Raw genomic sequence first — 17053 nt, 5'->3', positions numbered from 1 at the left:
CGATACGGGGCCGACCGGACAAAAGGTTTAGAATCAAACAATTAATTACTTTAATTAAGTTACTCGTCCGATATCCAAACCACAAACGCACCGGGTCCTTCGCTCTCATTCTCTTCATCTCTCGATGGAGTTGGAAGGATTTTCTTTACCTGCAATTAAGAGAACAAATGTGATAACACAACGAAAAAAAGAAACAGGACATAATCGTTGGCATGGGCCCCTTCTTCGGGGCGCTTGACTGCTTGAGACGCATGTATATTCATTCCTCGAATTGATTAGATGGATGGGTGTATAGGGGTGCATAAAACCGTCTCCATATTATGCTCTTCTACTACGTTTCACGCTTCCTTTACCGATGTCCTAACCAGTGTTCTAAATTATTCATTTATTCTTCGAGCGTCTTGTCCGTCCGACTTAAAGTGAATCAGAACCGGAACTGGTCAAAAATGTCTCATAATGGTGCATAAAAAAGGATAAGCTTCTAAGGACAATGTAGCTGCTAGGGGGATGGAAAATTAAGGAACAAAAAAAAAAAAACAACGCTGGTCTGCCACTCTCGCTATCTTTAGAAAACTGAAAGGACAAACAAGAAGGAGCCGTGCAATCACAATAACGCTTATTCTCGAACCACCGTGGACAGATCTTGATAGAGCATGGAAATGAAGATGCGCATAAATGAAATTTGACTCTTAATTAAAAATGGACCTAGCCAATGGATTTCAACTTCGGGGTGGAGAACGTTTCCTTGCGCGTTCTTACGATTGCGGATGACGATAGTGGATCAGCAGCGACAGGAGCCCAAGCACGAGCCACTGCACAAGATGAAGCAACTCAATTTATTCATTCATTCTGACCCGGACGGCCAGAATGGCTGATGGCATTTCGTTTCTTTGTAAAACGAGGACACACACACACAACAACAAAAAAATATCGAATGATCTATTTCCAAAGAAAATGGCGATTTAAATCAGGGCCTAGTAATTGCGCTTGATGTTGGCAAAATGTTCTTCTGTTTAAGGGCTTAAAGGGAGATCCTCGTGGGAAGGCTGTACATGTTAAGAAGAGAGATTTGCTTGCTATGAATAGTTAAATTTGGGTGCTTACTATCATTAAGCATATTGGGTAATTAAACTCTTCTTTTGAGACTCCGAGTGCAATTGATTTTAACAGTTAATACTTAACTGGAGGATTCGGGATGCTTCCAAATGATTAAGCATAAAATAAAATCAACTTCATGATGAAATACTTTACCCTTTCAGTTCCTCTGGAAAGATCCATAACCAGCAAACCACAAAGAATGGAATTTAATCCGTCATGCTTTACAAGCGCTAAAACCCTATCATCATCCCGATCGTATCGCGCAACTTTTAGAAACGAAGCTGGCTCATCTTGCTGACACTCCAGCGCTGTCATAAACTTCCCCATTCGGAACGGACCACCGTGACAAACGTTCATCAGATAGCAATGAAACCAACCACGAAAACCATGCACTACACACCATGATCAACATCGATTGTCACTACACGACGCTAATAAACATCTCCACTATCGACAACTCGCCGCACCGACAAGTACATTTGTTTCCGAGACTTTGGAAACTCGGCGGAAGATGCTTTTAATTATGCCACCCGGACCTACCCATCGGCAGAGAATTGATTGTTCGGCATCGGCAATCGTGTGCCACGATTGTGAAACAAGGTACGTTTTTGGTTTTTCGACTTTGGCACGAAGGCTGCACAGGGTGTGCAGGGAGTGCCGACGGCGCGAACTGCAACGGTGCACTATTCTTTCGCTGCTGATGAGGATGCTGATCCGATGATCTCATCAGTTCGGAACTGTTCGGTTACAAGTCACCACCAGTGTCAAGGTGGTACTTGCAATCAGCAGCATTCATTTGCCGATGCATTGTCGGCAAGGAACTTCATTACATCGTGCCGATAAATGTGCGACGGTGTGCTGGTTAAGAGGATGGGTTGGGCTTAACCCAGAACAATGCGAGAAACGGTTGGTAATTTATAGAAAAAAGGGGGTCCAATTAAATATCATCCCAAGGATGGTGAGGGATGAGCGGAAATTGCGAGAGAAGAATTTATTGTGTCAAAACTTCAACAATGGTCTAATTACTTCACGAAGCACTCATTAATATTCGCAGTTTCAATAATTATGAGCCAACAAAAGTGAACGTATCAATCGTATCGTAGAATTTTGCAGTCTGCTACTTTGTTGTCTTTATATTTAAGTCGTCAATACTTTTAGGACAGTTGGGTCTATGATGACTTAAGCCGGAAAATCTGAAAAAGTTTTAGCAGCTTTTGCTATATTAGTCGAGCAGTTATGAGCAGTTAAAGCACAACAGATAATTCATTATAAAGCTTTTGACATTTAATGTATCAATTTCACAGATTGGATGCTAAAAGCATCATAAACTTTAAACATCATAAACTTATAAAAGCGTAAATTAGGGATTGTACGGTGGTAAGGTGGCAATGGCGCCAGTGTTCAGATGACAAAACCGAGATTCAAATCATTTCCCTTGTAGTGATGACATATCATGAAATATTGGTTTCCTGTGACTAAATTTGAAAGATCAGTTAATTCGGTGACTGGTCAAAATGTTTTATTAAAGGCAAAGAGACAAATATTGGTTGCTTCAGTGATTCCAAAACCAACATATAAATATCCTACGACAATCAGCGATACTATCTGCAAAATGGTGAACTTTGAAAGTTTTATTCAGTAATAAAATATATGAGGATAACTTTTACTTACATAAATACACAAAAAAAAACTTCAAAAAGTTACTGCAGACATTATACGATGTTCAAATGTCTCGCCGCACACAAACAAAGCAATCAAGAAAACTACTACTCGCACAAAACACCTTCCAAACCCAATCGTGTCTGTTGTTGACACCGAACCCTCCTTTTGCCATTGCCGGTTACGGTTCACCACCGGAGCTATACACCGGGGTAAATCGATTTAGGCCATAAAACAGATACGAACGATCGTTCCGTTCCGCGCGGCAAGGCAACAACTCGTCAAGAATCCCGAGCCAGAAACCGGTCACCCACATTTGCCTTCCTGCGGAAAGGTAATTGGCCGTAAAAATGGTCCCAATCCGAGCGTTCCCGCAGCAAGTCGCAGCAAGTGTCTGGATTTTCGCGTCCGTTTCGTTGACAATCTCGCGTCACCGAGAGTTGGGTGATGGAAACAAGCGGATATTAAGGTCATGCAACGGGTATCTGTGGAAGTGGCGTATCAGATCACTTTCTCCCGGCATTGTCATTGAATCGTGTAAAATCGATCGAAAGACATTAACTTGGTTTGGTTCTAGCGATCCAGCGTGATGTTGTTTGACAAAGGTGTTTGACAACCAAAAGCTCTTCAAAAAACAACCTTTTTCAAAACTAAATTAGTCTAATTAGCATACTGGATGTTGTGTATCGTAAAGACCCGATAACGTACCATCGCCAGCTGCTTCACACCTGGATTCTTTTCTCCCGCTTATGTTGCATGCTGCACGCACAGCTGAAGACCGGGTTTCTCGCTCTCTACAGTTTCATCTTCATCTGCAAAGCTTCCATACATTATGCTTCCCATCTCACATTCTCTTTCGCAAAACACACACTCGCACACCAAAGCCTCATCGCGAACGCACCAGCTCAAGAAGTACCATCATCATTTCGCGCTTTCGTGCGATCACCTCAGTAGCATTTTGGCTGGCGTTTGGACGCCACGCGGTGGTTCGCGCGATCGAGACTTTACGTTTTCTGTGCCGTCAAAAAACAATACACACAGCTCGGAGAGTGAGAGAGAGAGAGAGAGATAGATTTGTACACACAACACAACGTCGAAACCACAAGAAATCGAGTTTTTAAAAATTCTATTTACCACACGAACTGGCAGCACTGTCAACGGTTTTTCGCGTGCCCGAAGTGTGAACGAGTTTCGATGCGTAGTGCGTTTATGCGCGTGACTCAAGCTGGATGTCGTTGTGCTGATAATGACCACGGAAAGCACACACAGCGAAAAAAATTCCATCAGCAAACTTACATTGTAAACCCGTTGTTTGTGTTGTTAATTGCGTACGGAGCAATCGCGGGAATGTGATTGTCATACTAATGGTTCAGTGCGCGGATCGCGTTTGGATACGAATATGTTGAATTATTGATTGGTGATTGCTAGGACGTCAGAAGATCGAGCAGATCTGCCCAGCTGTACAGATGCTAACCTTCAAGTGAGATCAGACCGTGAACTTGATAGTTTCGAATGGTGATGATGATGATGGTTCGTGGACGCGTGCGGCGTTGATGGAACCTTCGCCGAAGCATCCGATGATGCATCTGTGAGGCTCTTAATTTGTGAATATATAGCTGAAGATAAATTAGGTGCTGGAGATTGAAGCTTGTGATGTTCAACTAATCAATCAAGCTAACGATGTAGAGCCGGATTTGGTTTCGTAGCGTGTGTGTTGACTAACCTTTTAATTTTAGGATCAATATATCCTTTAGTATAATTATCAGACCTTAGCTTGGTTTGATAGATTCGGGAGCGTTCGCAAAAAAATAGCAACTCTGTGTTCATTAAACTCTGAAATAGGAATAACATTCAACTTAGCTTGTGGATTATTCTTCTCCTTGTATTAACGAACTGCTAGGTCATAACGGCCATCTAGTGGCCTACGAAATCTACTGATACCACGTAGTTGGATAGTCCTGTAAATCCTCACTAGGAGATATAGACGAGAGGATTTAATGATCATGATAAATGGATGCAGAGATCTATTTGATGACTAGTACCCTGTAATGATGGCTAAAAAAACTAGCAATTGCATCTGTTACGATTGACCTCGTTTGCCTTTTTACACCAACTCTTGCTAATCTTTTACACAAACACTTGACAATATGTCCAAAATATTTAAGAGGGAAACGTGTTGTTTGCATATTCCAAACATACTTTCACCAAAAATGAAATTCCCCAACAAGTAAATCCCAAACTCTCCTTTCCATCCCGCTTTAAAAACCCGTCAACATTCGTTCGGAATCCATCTTCAGCTTATGTCAACAATTCTTAACCACATGCCTTTGCATTATGTCATCTGTTTACATGTACACTTATCACAAGAGCAAATGCATCAAATCGGCCCGTTCCGAGCACTTGGCCGGGTAATTAATGAGCTTCCTTATCATGCGACACAGCTCATATACGCTCGCCTGCTAATTTGCATCAATTAACACTCGGCCGCCCTTTTTAAGACCGTTCACGACCCTTGACGTTAGACATCTTGAGACGGGTTGTTGCTACCGGGTATTGAAATGAAAATAAAAACCCAACAACACTTAGCAGCTCGTCCTACTAATTGAACTCCAATCGAAATTCACTCGATGCACATGACCTTGAAGTCCTCATGTGAGGAGGGGGGTGTCTTGGGTTGACACGCATCTGCAACATCTGTGCCTGTCCCTTCCCGTAAAGCACCGTAATGAAGTCCCATTACTCACCGAAACTAAATCAAACCCAGTCCACTAACCACCAGCTGTGACAGGGAGAGAGAGAGAGAGCGAGCAAGGAACACTGGGGTGACACCGGGAGAGGACGATTTCCCAGCTGCGGGAAATGCCTGACATTGACATATCGTTAAGCTGTTAGGTACATTGCTCGCACAAATCAAGGTCAACCTTCTTGTCCTCCCCCCCTTCCGGCTCCCCTTACAACAGATTAAGATTTTCTCCTTACCGCGGTGGTGGAAGATGGAAAATCTTTCCAAAAAGCCCCGCAGGGAAGCATCGGCATTACCCGCAAGATCGATAAAAGGAACACAAAAATGTCGTCCCGTACTTTTGTGCGCCTGGTGTGCCAAGTCGTGTGAGGGTTTTCCCGACCAACATCTTTTAACCTCACTTATCCAAGCGTTTGCTTCCAACGGCACTATGCAGGCTTTAAGGCGGCTTCCGGAACATGACACATACCTTCATGCCTATTTTCGGCACCGAATGCTACTCTCATTTGCATCTTGGAGGGGGGATACGTGGCCTCGTTTTTCGGTCGAAGTAGAACATAAGTTCAGCGCATAATGGTGGCTTTTGAGTGCCGGTGCTCGGTGTATGACGGGTGGTAATTGTCTTCGGAACTAGCAATTAGACGCGCCTTAGAATTAAGAGAAGGGTTTGGTTGGTTTTTGGGGGTGGTGAACATTTTCATACATTCGGAGAAGTGTCTTGTAATGTACTATCTTGCTAGAGCAGTTGAATCTTATGCATGTAAAGCGCCACATTGATGTTCAAGGTCGTGGGAAAAATAAGTTGGTACTCAGAAATTCTTCGCAGTCTTTTTTTGGAGTTTGGTTTTGCAATTTCGTCTTGCTGCTTTTACCATTTTAAATTTGAAATTAGAAAAATATTACACGCTGCTTTAAAACATCACTCATGAGCAATAAATTAACAATCTGACTCTAATTTCTCCATTTCCCATCCAATGTCATTCCGTCTGCCCACTCGAATTATCTACCTTGTGCTCTAATTTGAACACCAGCGCAAAATAACACAGAAACCATCTCACATGAAATCATTGTTCTCACGCGTATTCACGCACGTCACGAAGAGCGCGCGAAGAAAAAGGTTTGAGGCACAAAAGAAGCTTAACTGGAACTGGAAAGCATGCTCCATGCTCTTACACCTGGACTACGAGGCAGACATTAAAACCCTTGCACAAACGAACACGCTGTACAACAACGCGCGAACAACCGTTGAGTGGTTGAGAGGCTAACGTTAACTTGATGAGTTTACGATTTCGAAAGCCCAAAGGTGCCGAAACCTTTGCATTGTCCGCTGGCGAAACGATGCACTTCTTGGCCTAACTATTATGTGAAGCGAGCTAACACGACCATGGGCAAAAGGCAGATGTGGATTTTTTTGTTACTGCGTCGCGTAATTCAATAATGGCGACAAGCACTGCACAGATCGTTTGACATTTGGTGGCTTTTTGTTGTGGTGGAAAATCAATAAAGTAATGCATTGGATCGTGATGATCGTATTGCAGCTGATGGATGGCTGTACATGAAGGTTATTGTTCATAAATCAGATATGTCTTGCTGGACTTGGCGGAAGACTGTTTCGCTTCCTTAGTTAAAGTTCTTCAATAAAAGTACTAGCAGGAGACCTTTGAAGGGAACGCGAGGAACAAGGAAGAATAAAAGCTTATTGTAAGCTGCTCGGTATTTCGAGAAATCAAAGAATAAAATATCCAGTTGAAAAATTAATGACCCAACGAGTTTTTATTTTGTTTGGGACGCACACAGATCTTAAGTAATGCTTTTGCCTCTTTCACTATGGGATCGTCACAGGAACATCTCGACCAACGGAATAAGAACTGCATTTTGCGGTCAATAATGTCCCATTTTTATTAAAGCCTTAGCTCATTTAAAATACTAACAAGATAAAAGTCCCATTAGAATTTTACGGGATTTTTTTTACTTTTTGCAAGACACAAATTAATCATTATACATTCATCATACATATTAATCGTCAATTAAACCTTATACTCAAAAAGCTACAAAGAAAAAAAAATCTACCGCACTGATTTGAATACCCACACGGCCTACAAACGATCCGACCAACCTGAGAACTACAGTCAGCTCTGAGGGGGCCGCACAAACAAAATGCTCCCTCCCACAAAAACGGTAACGACGCTGGCCAAACATTTGACTGACCCCTATCATCAAGTCAGCGCCTACGATTTGCGCGTAAACTTTTTGGCTTTTTTTTTACTGTACGGTACCCCAGTTTGTGCGGGTGCCGCCGAAAAGTGCGTAACCGTGCTGCTGGAGTAGGGGACATACAGTGGAGCGTTCGGAGGGGGTTGAACGGTGCTGGGGACGAGAGAAAAGGGAGCGAGAGAGTACAAAAGCGCCAGTAGAAGAGTAGGTTTAAATATAAAAACGTCTACGTCATCTCGAGTGAAACTGACCGGCTGATGGGGCGAGGAAGTCAAACGAAATTCGACTTTGAAACCGTTTTGGCATGCGGGATCGATTGTTTTTCTTTTTTTACGCTCTCCAAGCACACTGGGGTAATTATGTTAAAGTTGGCAAAAACAACTTTTGTATGTTTTAAATGTTTTTCTTTTGAAGAAAAATATAATTTTTTTAATTAATTAAAAAAAATTAAAAATTATTAATTTTTTAATTAAATGAATGTCCAGAAATATTGAACAAAGCATTTGTCATTCCGCATTCCATTCCAATTTTAAACCATTTCACTAACAAACAGATAAAATCTAAAACGAATGCAGAACTATTTGCTTATACGAATAACATTAAAGTAACGCTACGTAAAATGTAAATTAAATATAAAAAATAACAAATCAAATAAAATATAGTTCTAACAGCTTGACCTTTTCGCTATATTCAATTATTACGACTTAACAACGAATTTTCATTTATGCAATTATATCGTTTAATTAAATAAAACTAATTAACCAAGCTATTGAGCTAAAAATACAGCAACAAAAACCCCTTTCTTGCTGGCATTTAAAATGTAAATTAACAATTTATTATTTTCCCTAACCTTTTACCGATAATTTCTGTACAACGCGCACATAGTGCAGATGGGTGCCATGGTTTTGTTTGCTTATGCAGCCAACGCACCAAAGTCCGGCGCTTACGTAGTGGTAGCTCTGTAGTGTAAGTGTGTAGTAGCAAATTAGTCACTCGCCAGACCGGTCACTGAAGTCGCGGTATTCCAACGAACCACTCTAGCGTCTTATCAGTGCGTCAAGGGTGTCGTCTACGCAAGATACGGTGCACACCGCGACAACTACAATCATAACTGCGAAGAGAATAGCACAAGCTGGTCTCTGGCAACTTCCTGAGGTGTTGTGTTTACTTTCTACGTACGTACAACGCTGATGCACGCTGGTAACGCGCGTGCCATCGTGTAGAAGGGAATCCTATACCCTCAACACAACAGACGTAACGCCATTGCGAGCGATGCGCCACGGATCGGAGAGTGAACGGAAGAGAGCGAATGACGTGAAGTGAGCTTCAAGTGAGCTGCTCACTGGCTCACGCCTCATCGTCTAGTTTCAGCGCGGTTTTAACGTGAGCCGGATCGATTTCGCCGTTCAGTTCACTCGACAACATCGGCTTTGGTGGCAGCGTAACAACAACTGGCCGCAAAACTGATAAAAACAGGCCTAAACTCAACTACGTACCGGGCTTTTGTATGTGGGCGCGTACGTGTGTGTACTCTCTCTCTATCCCTCTTGGGGCGTGTGTTAGTGTGTAAAAGCGTGAAAATTTAAAAAGCAAATACAAAACAAAACTCGCCACCCGCAACGACGACGAAACCATATCGTTTACTGTTTGCCCTTTTCTCGCGCTTTATATTGGGGAGGCGAGAGTATTTTTGTGTGCGTGTGTGTGTGTGTACAATTGTGTCCAACAGCATCCAGCCAAACGTTCCCTTCCAGTCCAACCCACCGCCCTCTGAACCCAACCCAACTCGCCAAGGATGCTGAACAATCATCCCAACAGGCATCTGGCCCTTCTGGTGGCAATTTGTTCGTTTAACAGTAAGTGCAATAAAACAGCGACACACACAATAGTTCGTTACTTATTATGCTGGTATGGAATCGAAGAAAAAAACAACAGACCGGCAACCGGTGGTGATACATCTAAACCAGTTCGACCGGCGTCCCCTCCCATTGTTGTTTTCCTTTAGTTTTATGCTGTATGCAACTTGAGAAGCGCTTGTGCAAAAAAAATAATAAAACAACCCTCTAACCTTGAGAACCTGCCCGAACCAAAAAATCGAAACAGCATCCTTCTCTTCCTTATGGGTGAGAGCTGTGTATGGTTGGTTGGTTTTCTTTTGCTTCAAGTTATATGAAAAAAAAACCCCCCGACCAAGCGGCATACAGTCTTGCTACACAAACAGCGTCGAAGAGGATTTACTTTCTTTCGGAATGTGTGTTTCTAATTTTAAACGCACGACCGGTACGTGGCATCACGCCGCCAGTTGACACTTCTAAGAACGGTAACTGATTAACGTGCATTCCACACGGCGTCCTCTTGTCGTTCCTCCCATTGATGTTTCATTTTACCTTTGAAAAGATGACATCGAGTGAAGGAAGTTGATAAGAATAAACACGTCTTGTGACAGATTTCTTATCTTATGCACCGACAGGTATGGGTGTTTGTGTAAATAAATGGAGCAAAAAATCCCATTTCCTGTTGTGTCATAAATGATTGCTCATCGCATGAAGGCAAAAAGAAATATTTTTATTTTTTAATTCATATTTTAAGGCAGCTACCTGCAGGATAAAAGTTGTTCAGTACTGTATATTTGCCCTCTCTAATTTATTCGCCATGAATTTGTAATACGTACTTTGCGTACGTTTTCATTATCAATAATCGTCAATTAGTATCATCTTTAAAATTTTAAATTGCATGTCGAGATACAAATTTAAGCAGTTAATCAATTTGCTGACAACTGAAAAGGACAATCAATCAGTTATATGTCTTATTGTAAAAAATAGACTTGTTACTTTAAAAAAAATGAAGAGCGATAGTTCATTTTGCAAGTTATAAAACATTATCGGCCAGATAATCTTGTTCCACTAGTTAATTTTCTTTGGAATAATTTGATTCTCTTCTCGTTGGAGATCAATAACTTTTTCATTATTTTTTTAAAAGTTTTCTTTATCCTTTAATCAAATAATATAATTTAAAAAGTACATAAATATCAATTGCTGAAACTTCAAACTTAATTAAACAAAGCCCGCATATGTGAGCCATGATAAATCACGAAATCGTAGTGTCAAAGACGAAATAGAGAATCGACTCATTATCAATTTGAGTATCTGTTTGGGAAGCTTTTTCATAACAAAATTGACAACGCTTTAATTTTTTTATATTTTAAGTATGCTTGCTTGCGCCGTATTGTCAAACAAAGCTGTTTTAGTATTTTTTCTTGTTATTTCTATCACGATCTTTACTTTATTGATCACGTTACTTTCGTTTATATTCTAAACCCATTTTTTCATATTCGTCTATTGTAGGGTTTTTTGAGTTTGAGTTGGCTTATCTACAGTTAATTGTCTTGTTTTAGGACTTTTATACATTGTGTTTTCTTACAAGTATTTATTTCTCTTCTTTAATTTGCCTTTGTTTATTGTTTTTGCTCTTCGATTATCCTTCTTTTTGGTTGACAATGTAGAAATCAAGATTATAAAACTTATTTACAGAAAAAAATATATTTAATTTTGATTTCCTTTTTCTCCGATAGAACGGTCTGGCTGTGTTGCTAAATCTCATTCCTAATTTATTGTAAAAAAAAACACACTCCAATGAAAACAGAAAGATAATTTCTTCCTAAAGCCCTACCCAAAAACAAGACGAAAATCAAACTAATTAAAGCTGTTGCGATTAAAGCATATGCGTGACAATGATTGTTTCTATAGTTCATCAACCATCTTCATTAACACGATGGCATTCCGCAACCATGCTATAATTATCATATTACACCAATGGAGATGCATTTTTGTGATAATATAAAAACTCAATTGAATTGAAGGTTATAAAATAATCCAGCAAGACAGCCGGCAAAGAGTCAGAACGGGTCTGCATACACCCACCCACCCACATAACAAATGCGCGATTTGTTTAAATAGGGTGACACCAGCGGGGTGGGCACGTTTAATTATTTTCCACATATGTAAACGAGCTAGCAAGAAGCAGCAGCGAACGTTTTGCTTCTAAGCCCTAGGAAACAGTTGTGTCAAGCAAAAGCCTTTTTCGCCATTCGCTCCTCGGAATACAGAAACACAGTTGGGTGCGTTTAAAGGCGTAGTTAAAATTTTATGATTCATCACTGCGCTCTCTCGAAACTGTGCTATCTTTTGTTTCTTATCAGTGAGCCAAACGCACGATCGGAATACATAAATACGCGTCTAAGGCTGTACACAGTATTCCAATATTTCGGGCTTGTTTTGTTTCTCATTTTGTGATTGCAACTCCAACGGCTAACCATTTTGCACCACAATGGATTTGGACAAAGAACAGTTGCTTAAAACGAAGCATAAAAAATCCTTCTCCCCGCTCCCAACTCGTTGCCGCAAACGAGTCACGACTGCATACGTCAATTTCGGAGCATTCAAATCAATTTGCCAAATTTAGCATCCTAAGCGTGGAAGCATTTTTGTTTTTGAGGCACGAGCTGCGAAGGAGCACGAATAGCGCCGACCGGCTCCTGCTGTGGGACTCATTTTCAAACACATTCACTTTCAATCTCTTCGCATACACATTTGCGTACTTCAAAAGTGACCACGGGTGAGAACGGTTGGCCATATAATAAATCATTTAATTTTGCAGTGCGCCGTTCATTGGGAACATGTGCGCGTAGCTGTATAAAAATGGCTAAATAGAAGCATCTGGTAGCCCCAGACACCAGACCGCCGCCTCAGATTGACGGAGATAAATTCAAATTGCTTATCATAAAAGCAGATACAAATGTATCGTCTAGATTCTGCTTTCGGCAGTTTTATACCACAAACACACGCAACGTGATTGATACATTGTTCCCCTACGGGGAGATTTTTTTAACACACTCACGACTCTCTTACCACCCAATTTGGAGCAGCAAATAGGTTTGAGAAGCAAGCATTAATGTGCGTTGCTTTTTTATGCTTGTAAGCACACTAACAACCGCCCCCGCCGTGATGTTTAACTGCTTGAGTTAAAATGAAAATTGCCAAATTTTTCTTCACGATTGGGTTGCTACTGACAGCACCAGCAACAGACACAGAAACCACGGTGGAATGTGTTTATTGTGCCTTGAAGGTGGAAGTTTGTATCCCGTCCGGGTATCGTAACGCTTCGCAGGAATAAATAAACAAAATGGATGCATAAGCAGCATTTCAGATGCGATGGAGATGAGTCTAGTTTCGAGATCTGGCTGGAAAAGGCAAATCTTTGCTAAATGGACGGATATTGAGTGTTTTTCTTGGCTGGAAATTCTCAAAACCAATTGGGCGAGGTGTAAACGGTGTTGGGAGAATTTTTCTCGATTCTATTTTTAGCTAAAGATAACAGACGTAAATAAGTTGCCCTTTTCGGAGTTTTCATTTCAATACAATATCCTTTCGCAAGAGCTTCATCAATTTTATTAGTATTTTAATAAATCAAAAGCACACTTCAATCTCTCGAAACGTTATCTAACTCCAAGGAATTCTTCGACAGCCCGCTTATAATGGAAGCTGTGATATTCCCGTCACGCGCGACATGTACGCTTACTCATAATCCATAATTCCCTATTTGCATTTCCCACTGCTTCGAACCGTGCTGAACTTCCTCCCTGCAGTCTAACCTTTGGCTCGGAGCTCGGGTGCTCTCGCTGGTTACATTCCAGATTTGGTGCAGACCTGGGTGCGGAGACACTCGATCTAGATAAGACACGAGTGTAACCTACTCAAAGAGTCATACCCAACGTCAAAGAGACGTGTTGAGATCATCCGCGGCGCGACGTATGCTCTTCAAAGCCACTTGAAGCAAGAAACGGGAACACCACCCTCTAGCATCTGGCGTCTGGTGACCTTCGGCGTGGCCCCGATTTAATTATTATGACAATAGAGGCAACCGCGCGCCCAAAGCATACGACATTAACGCATTGGCCCTTGACAAGAGACGGGTGGATTGTTCCGCCGAGGGTCGAGAAAAATCAATATTGACTCCATTAAGCCAACACCTTTTCCTCCCTTGTATTTCCTTAGTGACACATTCGTTCTCACTGGTTTCCCTTCGATTCTCTTCTCCTCCTAGGTCTCCTAGCACCAGTCCAGTCGCAACAAATACAAACCGTGCCCTTGTCGCCATCATACCACACACTGTACGAGCGCAACGTCGATCTACTCTGCCGTACCGGCAAACCCATCGACCAGTGCCGCGTACGGCTTCCCGGGCCTTCCGCCGAAACGTTCGACGTTGGCAGCTTACCGGCAGGCGTCAAACGCATCGGGGACGAGTCGCGCGGAGAATGTGGCGTACGGTTGGGCACGTTCACTACCGAACGGGTCGGCAAGTTCGTCTGCATCGTCATGATCGGAGGCGAACAGTTTGAGGCGGCGATCGAATTAAAGCAACGCGTACCACCCCGGCCAACCGAGCTGAAGATCTCCAAGACTACTGCCCTGATCGATGGTGGTATACGGGCGAACCAGACGCTCAAAGCGAGATGTATGTCGCGGTTCGGATTACCCGTGTCCAATCTTACCTGGTATCTGGATGATAAACCGATTGACGAAACTCTGCTCAAACCGGCCCAAATTACCACCGAAATGCAGGATGGGAAAAATCTGCAAACGATCCAGCAGGAGGTTAATCTGTACGTCACACCGGAACAGAACGGCCAGATGCTTGAATGTGTGGTAAATCATCCCGCGTTTAAATCCGAGCAACGGACATCGTTTCCACTAAACGTAAAGTGTAAGTATTTCGAGACGCATGGGGACATGAAGTGTGTGTGTGTGTGAGTCATAACTTTTTGATGATCGAATAAGTGATTGGCACGAACCGGCACCCCAACATGTCATGGGAAACACCGGTTTCTTTGGACATAGAATTGATCATCAATGGTGCGCCCAAACTTTGGATTGGTTTTCTCAATTTATTAATCAGCATTGGAGATGTGCTTTGTGCCAGTAATGGAGACAGGTCGCCTAATATTGGCCCTACGAATTGGTTACGAAACTTCTGATTATTTTTCTCAGAAAATTGGATTCCACTAACTGAGATTTCGAGAACGCTTATCTGAACAAGACGATAAATGTATTGATTAAGGGAAAGCTTAGTTCTCAATTTGCAGCCCTCAAAGCTTCTTCAGGACAGTCAAATATGTTCATATCTCAACCTCTTTCTCACTCGGATTATTCTCCAAGAATCCATCCAATATCCTGGAAGCTGTTTCCTGCACTCCAATAAAATTTTGAGGTCAATAAAAGGAGAAATTGGGCAAAGAATTCCAGGATTGCGACAAAAACATTTTTTACGACCACTTTCTCGAAAAAGTACTTTCCCCCACTGTACGCCAAAGATGAAAGATATGTAAATTTTAGACGAAAAAATTCCTACGGCATAGTAGTTGTTGCCGGTGGCCTTGGTTTGGTCGTAGTTGTTGCCGGTGGTTTGGTCAGAAAGGTGCTATCTCAGGAATCACATCTTTTTGTTCCAGTAAACGTGATACACTCAAGTATGGCACGCTTGAAACATTGTGCAGCTAATTGCGACATTTTGAAATTATAAAATTATTGTGACTGGACCGACTCTACAGTACCGACTTATTATTGGTAGGAATTATTTACACAGCTGCTGGTACGGAAAGGAAAACCTTTTCAGTTGCAGTAGTTTGCACGATGCTGCTGCATGAAATAATCATTCCATCTTCCCGCAGTTGCTCGCAACACTAATGAGAGACCCTTTTATCGAACCTTGTCAAAGTTTACATGGGCTTCTTAATGAACGACACAAAGAGCCGTTTTGTGCGACCGGATTATTCCTACACATGTCGTTTGATGTTGCCGCCAGCAAGCGATGTGCACGAGGCACCTTGGTTCCGGTGAAACGGAAAACCCAATGCTCCAGCTATGATTGCGCTCTCTACTAGAAGCAGATGGACTCCCGGCTAGAATTTACTGGCAAAATATCTCCGTTGACTCCAATTCCATCGAACATACAGCCATACTGTGCGAGTGTTTTCCTTGAATAATGTTTCATTTTGCTTGCTGCCCTTTCTTCCATTACCGCCCCTCTCTTCCCCGCGCGGATACAAACAGTCGCACCGGAAGCGATACCACACATCCATATCGATGAGCTGCCGGCAACCGGAAGTGCAACGGTCAACATTACAATCCATGCCAACCCGCAACCCATTACCCGGTGGACCGTCAATGGGCGGCTGATAAAGGAGGGCGAATCGGTGGACATCTACCAGGCGTACATTCCACGTCCAACAGCGGTAAGACACAAGCACACACAAACACATACACACACACGCTCTATCAAGCGGCTTTCCAGACAAACACTGATCAATGTATCGTTTTCCGTGCATCCTTTTGCAGGGTAATGGCGAGTACAGGGTGTTGCTTAAAAACAACGACTGCTCCAAGGAGCGAGCGACGCTGTTCACGCTCGAGGCCACCAACGTGCTCGGCACGCAGACCTACATCATCAAGGCGGTCCGGGTGGACGACGAAGGGACGGAGGTGATCCGGAACGATGACTACAGCTACAACGATGACAGCAACGGATCCACCTTCTGGCTGATAAGCGTCTGGACCTTCTTCTGCTCTGTGATAGCTACACGTCTGTTGTGAATCCAATTCGTTTCCATCTAGTCGAAGAGTGGGACGCTCGAGTACGGGTTTTTGCGTTGGGCGGAAGGACCTGTGCGTGCCTGCTGGAGAATATTTCCCAACCAAAGGTGCTCTTCGCCGGCTAACGGGTGACGGGTGTTGTACAGTAGCTTTTAGCTAGGTGAGAGGGGCTTAACGGAGCGGTGAAATGAGATCCTGTTCGGAAATATTCTCCTACGGCCACAAGCGGTCATCATCCTCCTAACGCTGACCACAGAACCGTACACGTGTTTTGAGGGCTGGGGGAGACCGGTACGTTCGTACTTGTCGATTGTAAAATATGCAAACCGATCCGATAGTTCCTCGAGAAAAGTATTCGCACATACAAAAAAGAACAACACAAATAACCAACAAAACTACCTGATCCGCTCGAAGTGGTTTTACCAAAATTTTTCATACTGGGCTCTTGTTTCCAAAACTAGAATAAGGCACAACAGGAAGGGGACGAAAGATAGTGACAAGCCAAAATGAGAACTGTTCCAGAATGGGAATGTGCTAACGTGTATGTGTGCGTATGTGTATGTGAAAGTGACCTCAAGCAGATGGGATGGGAAACTCATCCCCGTAATATATGTACGTGATTATTCAATGGAGATGCATTTTCCGGCTCGGTGTAAAGCAATGCCGGTAGTAGAAGCTAAATGTGTCA

General features: G+C 42.6%; 5 protein-coding genes across 6 annotated transcripts in view; 1 reads left to right on the top strand and 4 right to left on the bottom strand.

Annotated features, from left to right (window-relative positions):
* LOC126567956 (diacylglycerol lipase-beta-like) overlaps positions 1-17053 on the bottom strand; it is a 300577-nt gene that overhangs the window by 96694 nt on the left and 186830 nt on the right. The window lies entirely within an intron of this gene.
* LOC126567939 (peptide transporter family 1-like) overlaps positions 1-17053 on the bottom strand; it is a 490614-nt gene that overhangs the window by 307932 nt on the left and 165629 nt on the right. The window lies entirely within an intron of this gene.
* Positions 1-17053, bottom strand: part of LOC126567830 (uncharacterized) — a 206247-nt gene that overhangs the window by 57763 nt on the left and 131431 nt on the right. The window lies entirely within an intron of this gene.
* Positions 1-17053, bottom strand: part of LOC126568306 (mitogen-activated protein kinase p38b-like) — a 643298-nt gene that overhangs the window by 531255 nt on the left and 94990 nt on the right. The gene's annotated exons all lie outside the window — the stretch shown is intronic.
* Positions 9510-16376, top strand: LOC126568275 (fasciclin-3-like). The gene is made up of 4 exons (XM_050224722.1): positions 9510-9570; positions 13817-14479; positions 15826-16007; positions 16111-16376. Exons 1-4 carry the CDS (start codon positions 9510-9512, stop codon positions 16363-16365), a joined length of 1161 nt encoding a protein of 386 aa, XP_050080679.1. The 3' UTR covers positions 16366-16376.

The sequence above is a fragment of the Anopheles maculipalpis genome, chromosome 2RL, assembly GCF_943734695.1.
Source record: "Anopheles maculipalpis chromosome 2RL, idAnoMacuDA_375_x, whole genome shotgun sequence".
NCBI classification, from domain to species: domain Eukaryota; kingdom Metazoa; phylum Arthropoda; class Insecta; order Diptera; family Culicidae; genus Anopheles; species Anopheles maculipalpis.
The sequence above is the reverse complement of the archived record's forward strand: the minus strand, read 5'-3'. Positions and strand labels throughout refer to the sequence as shown.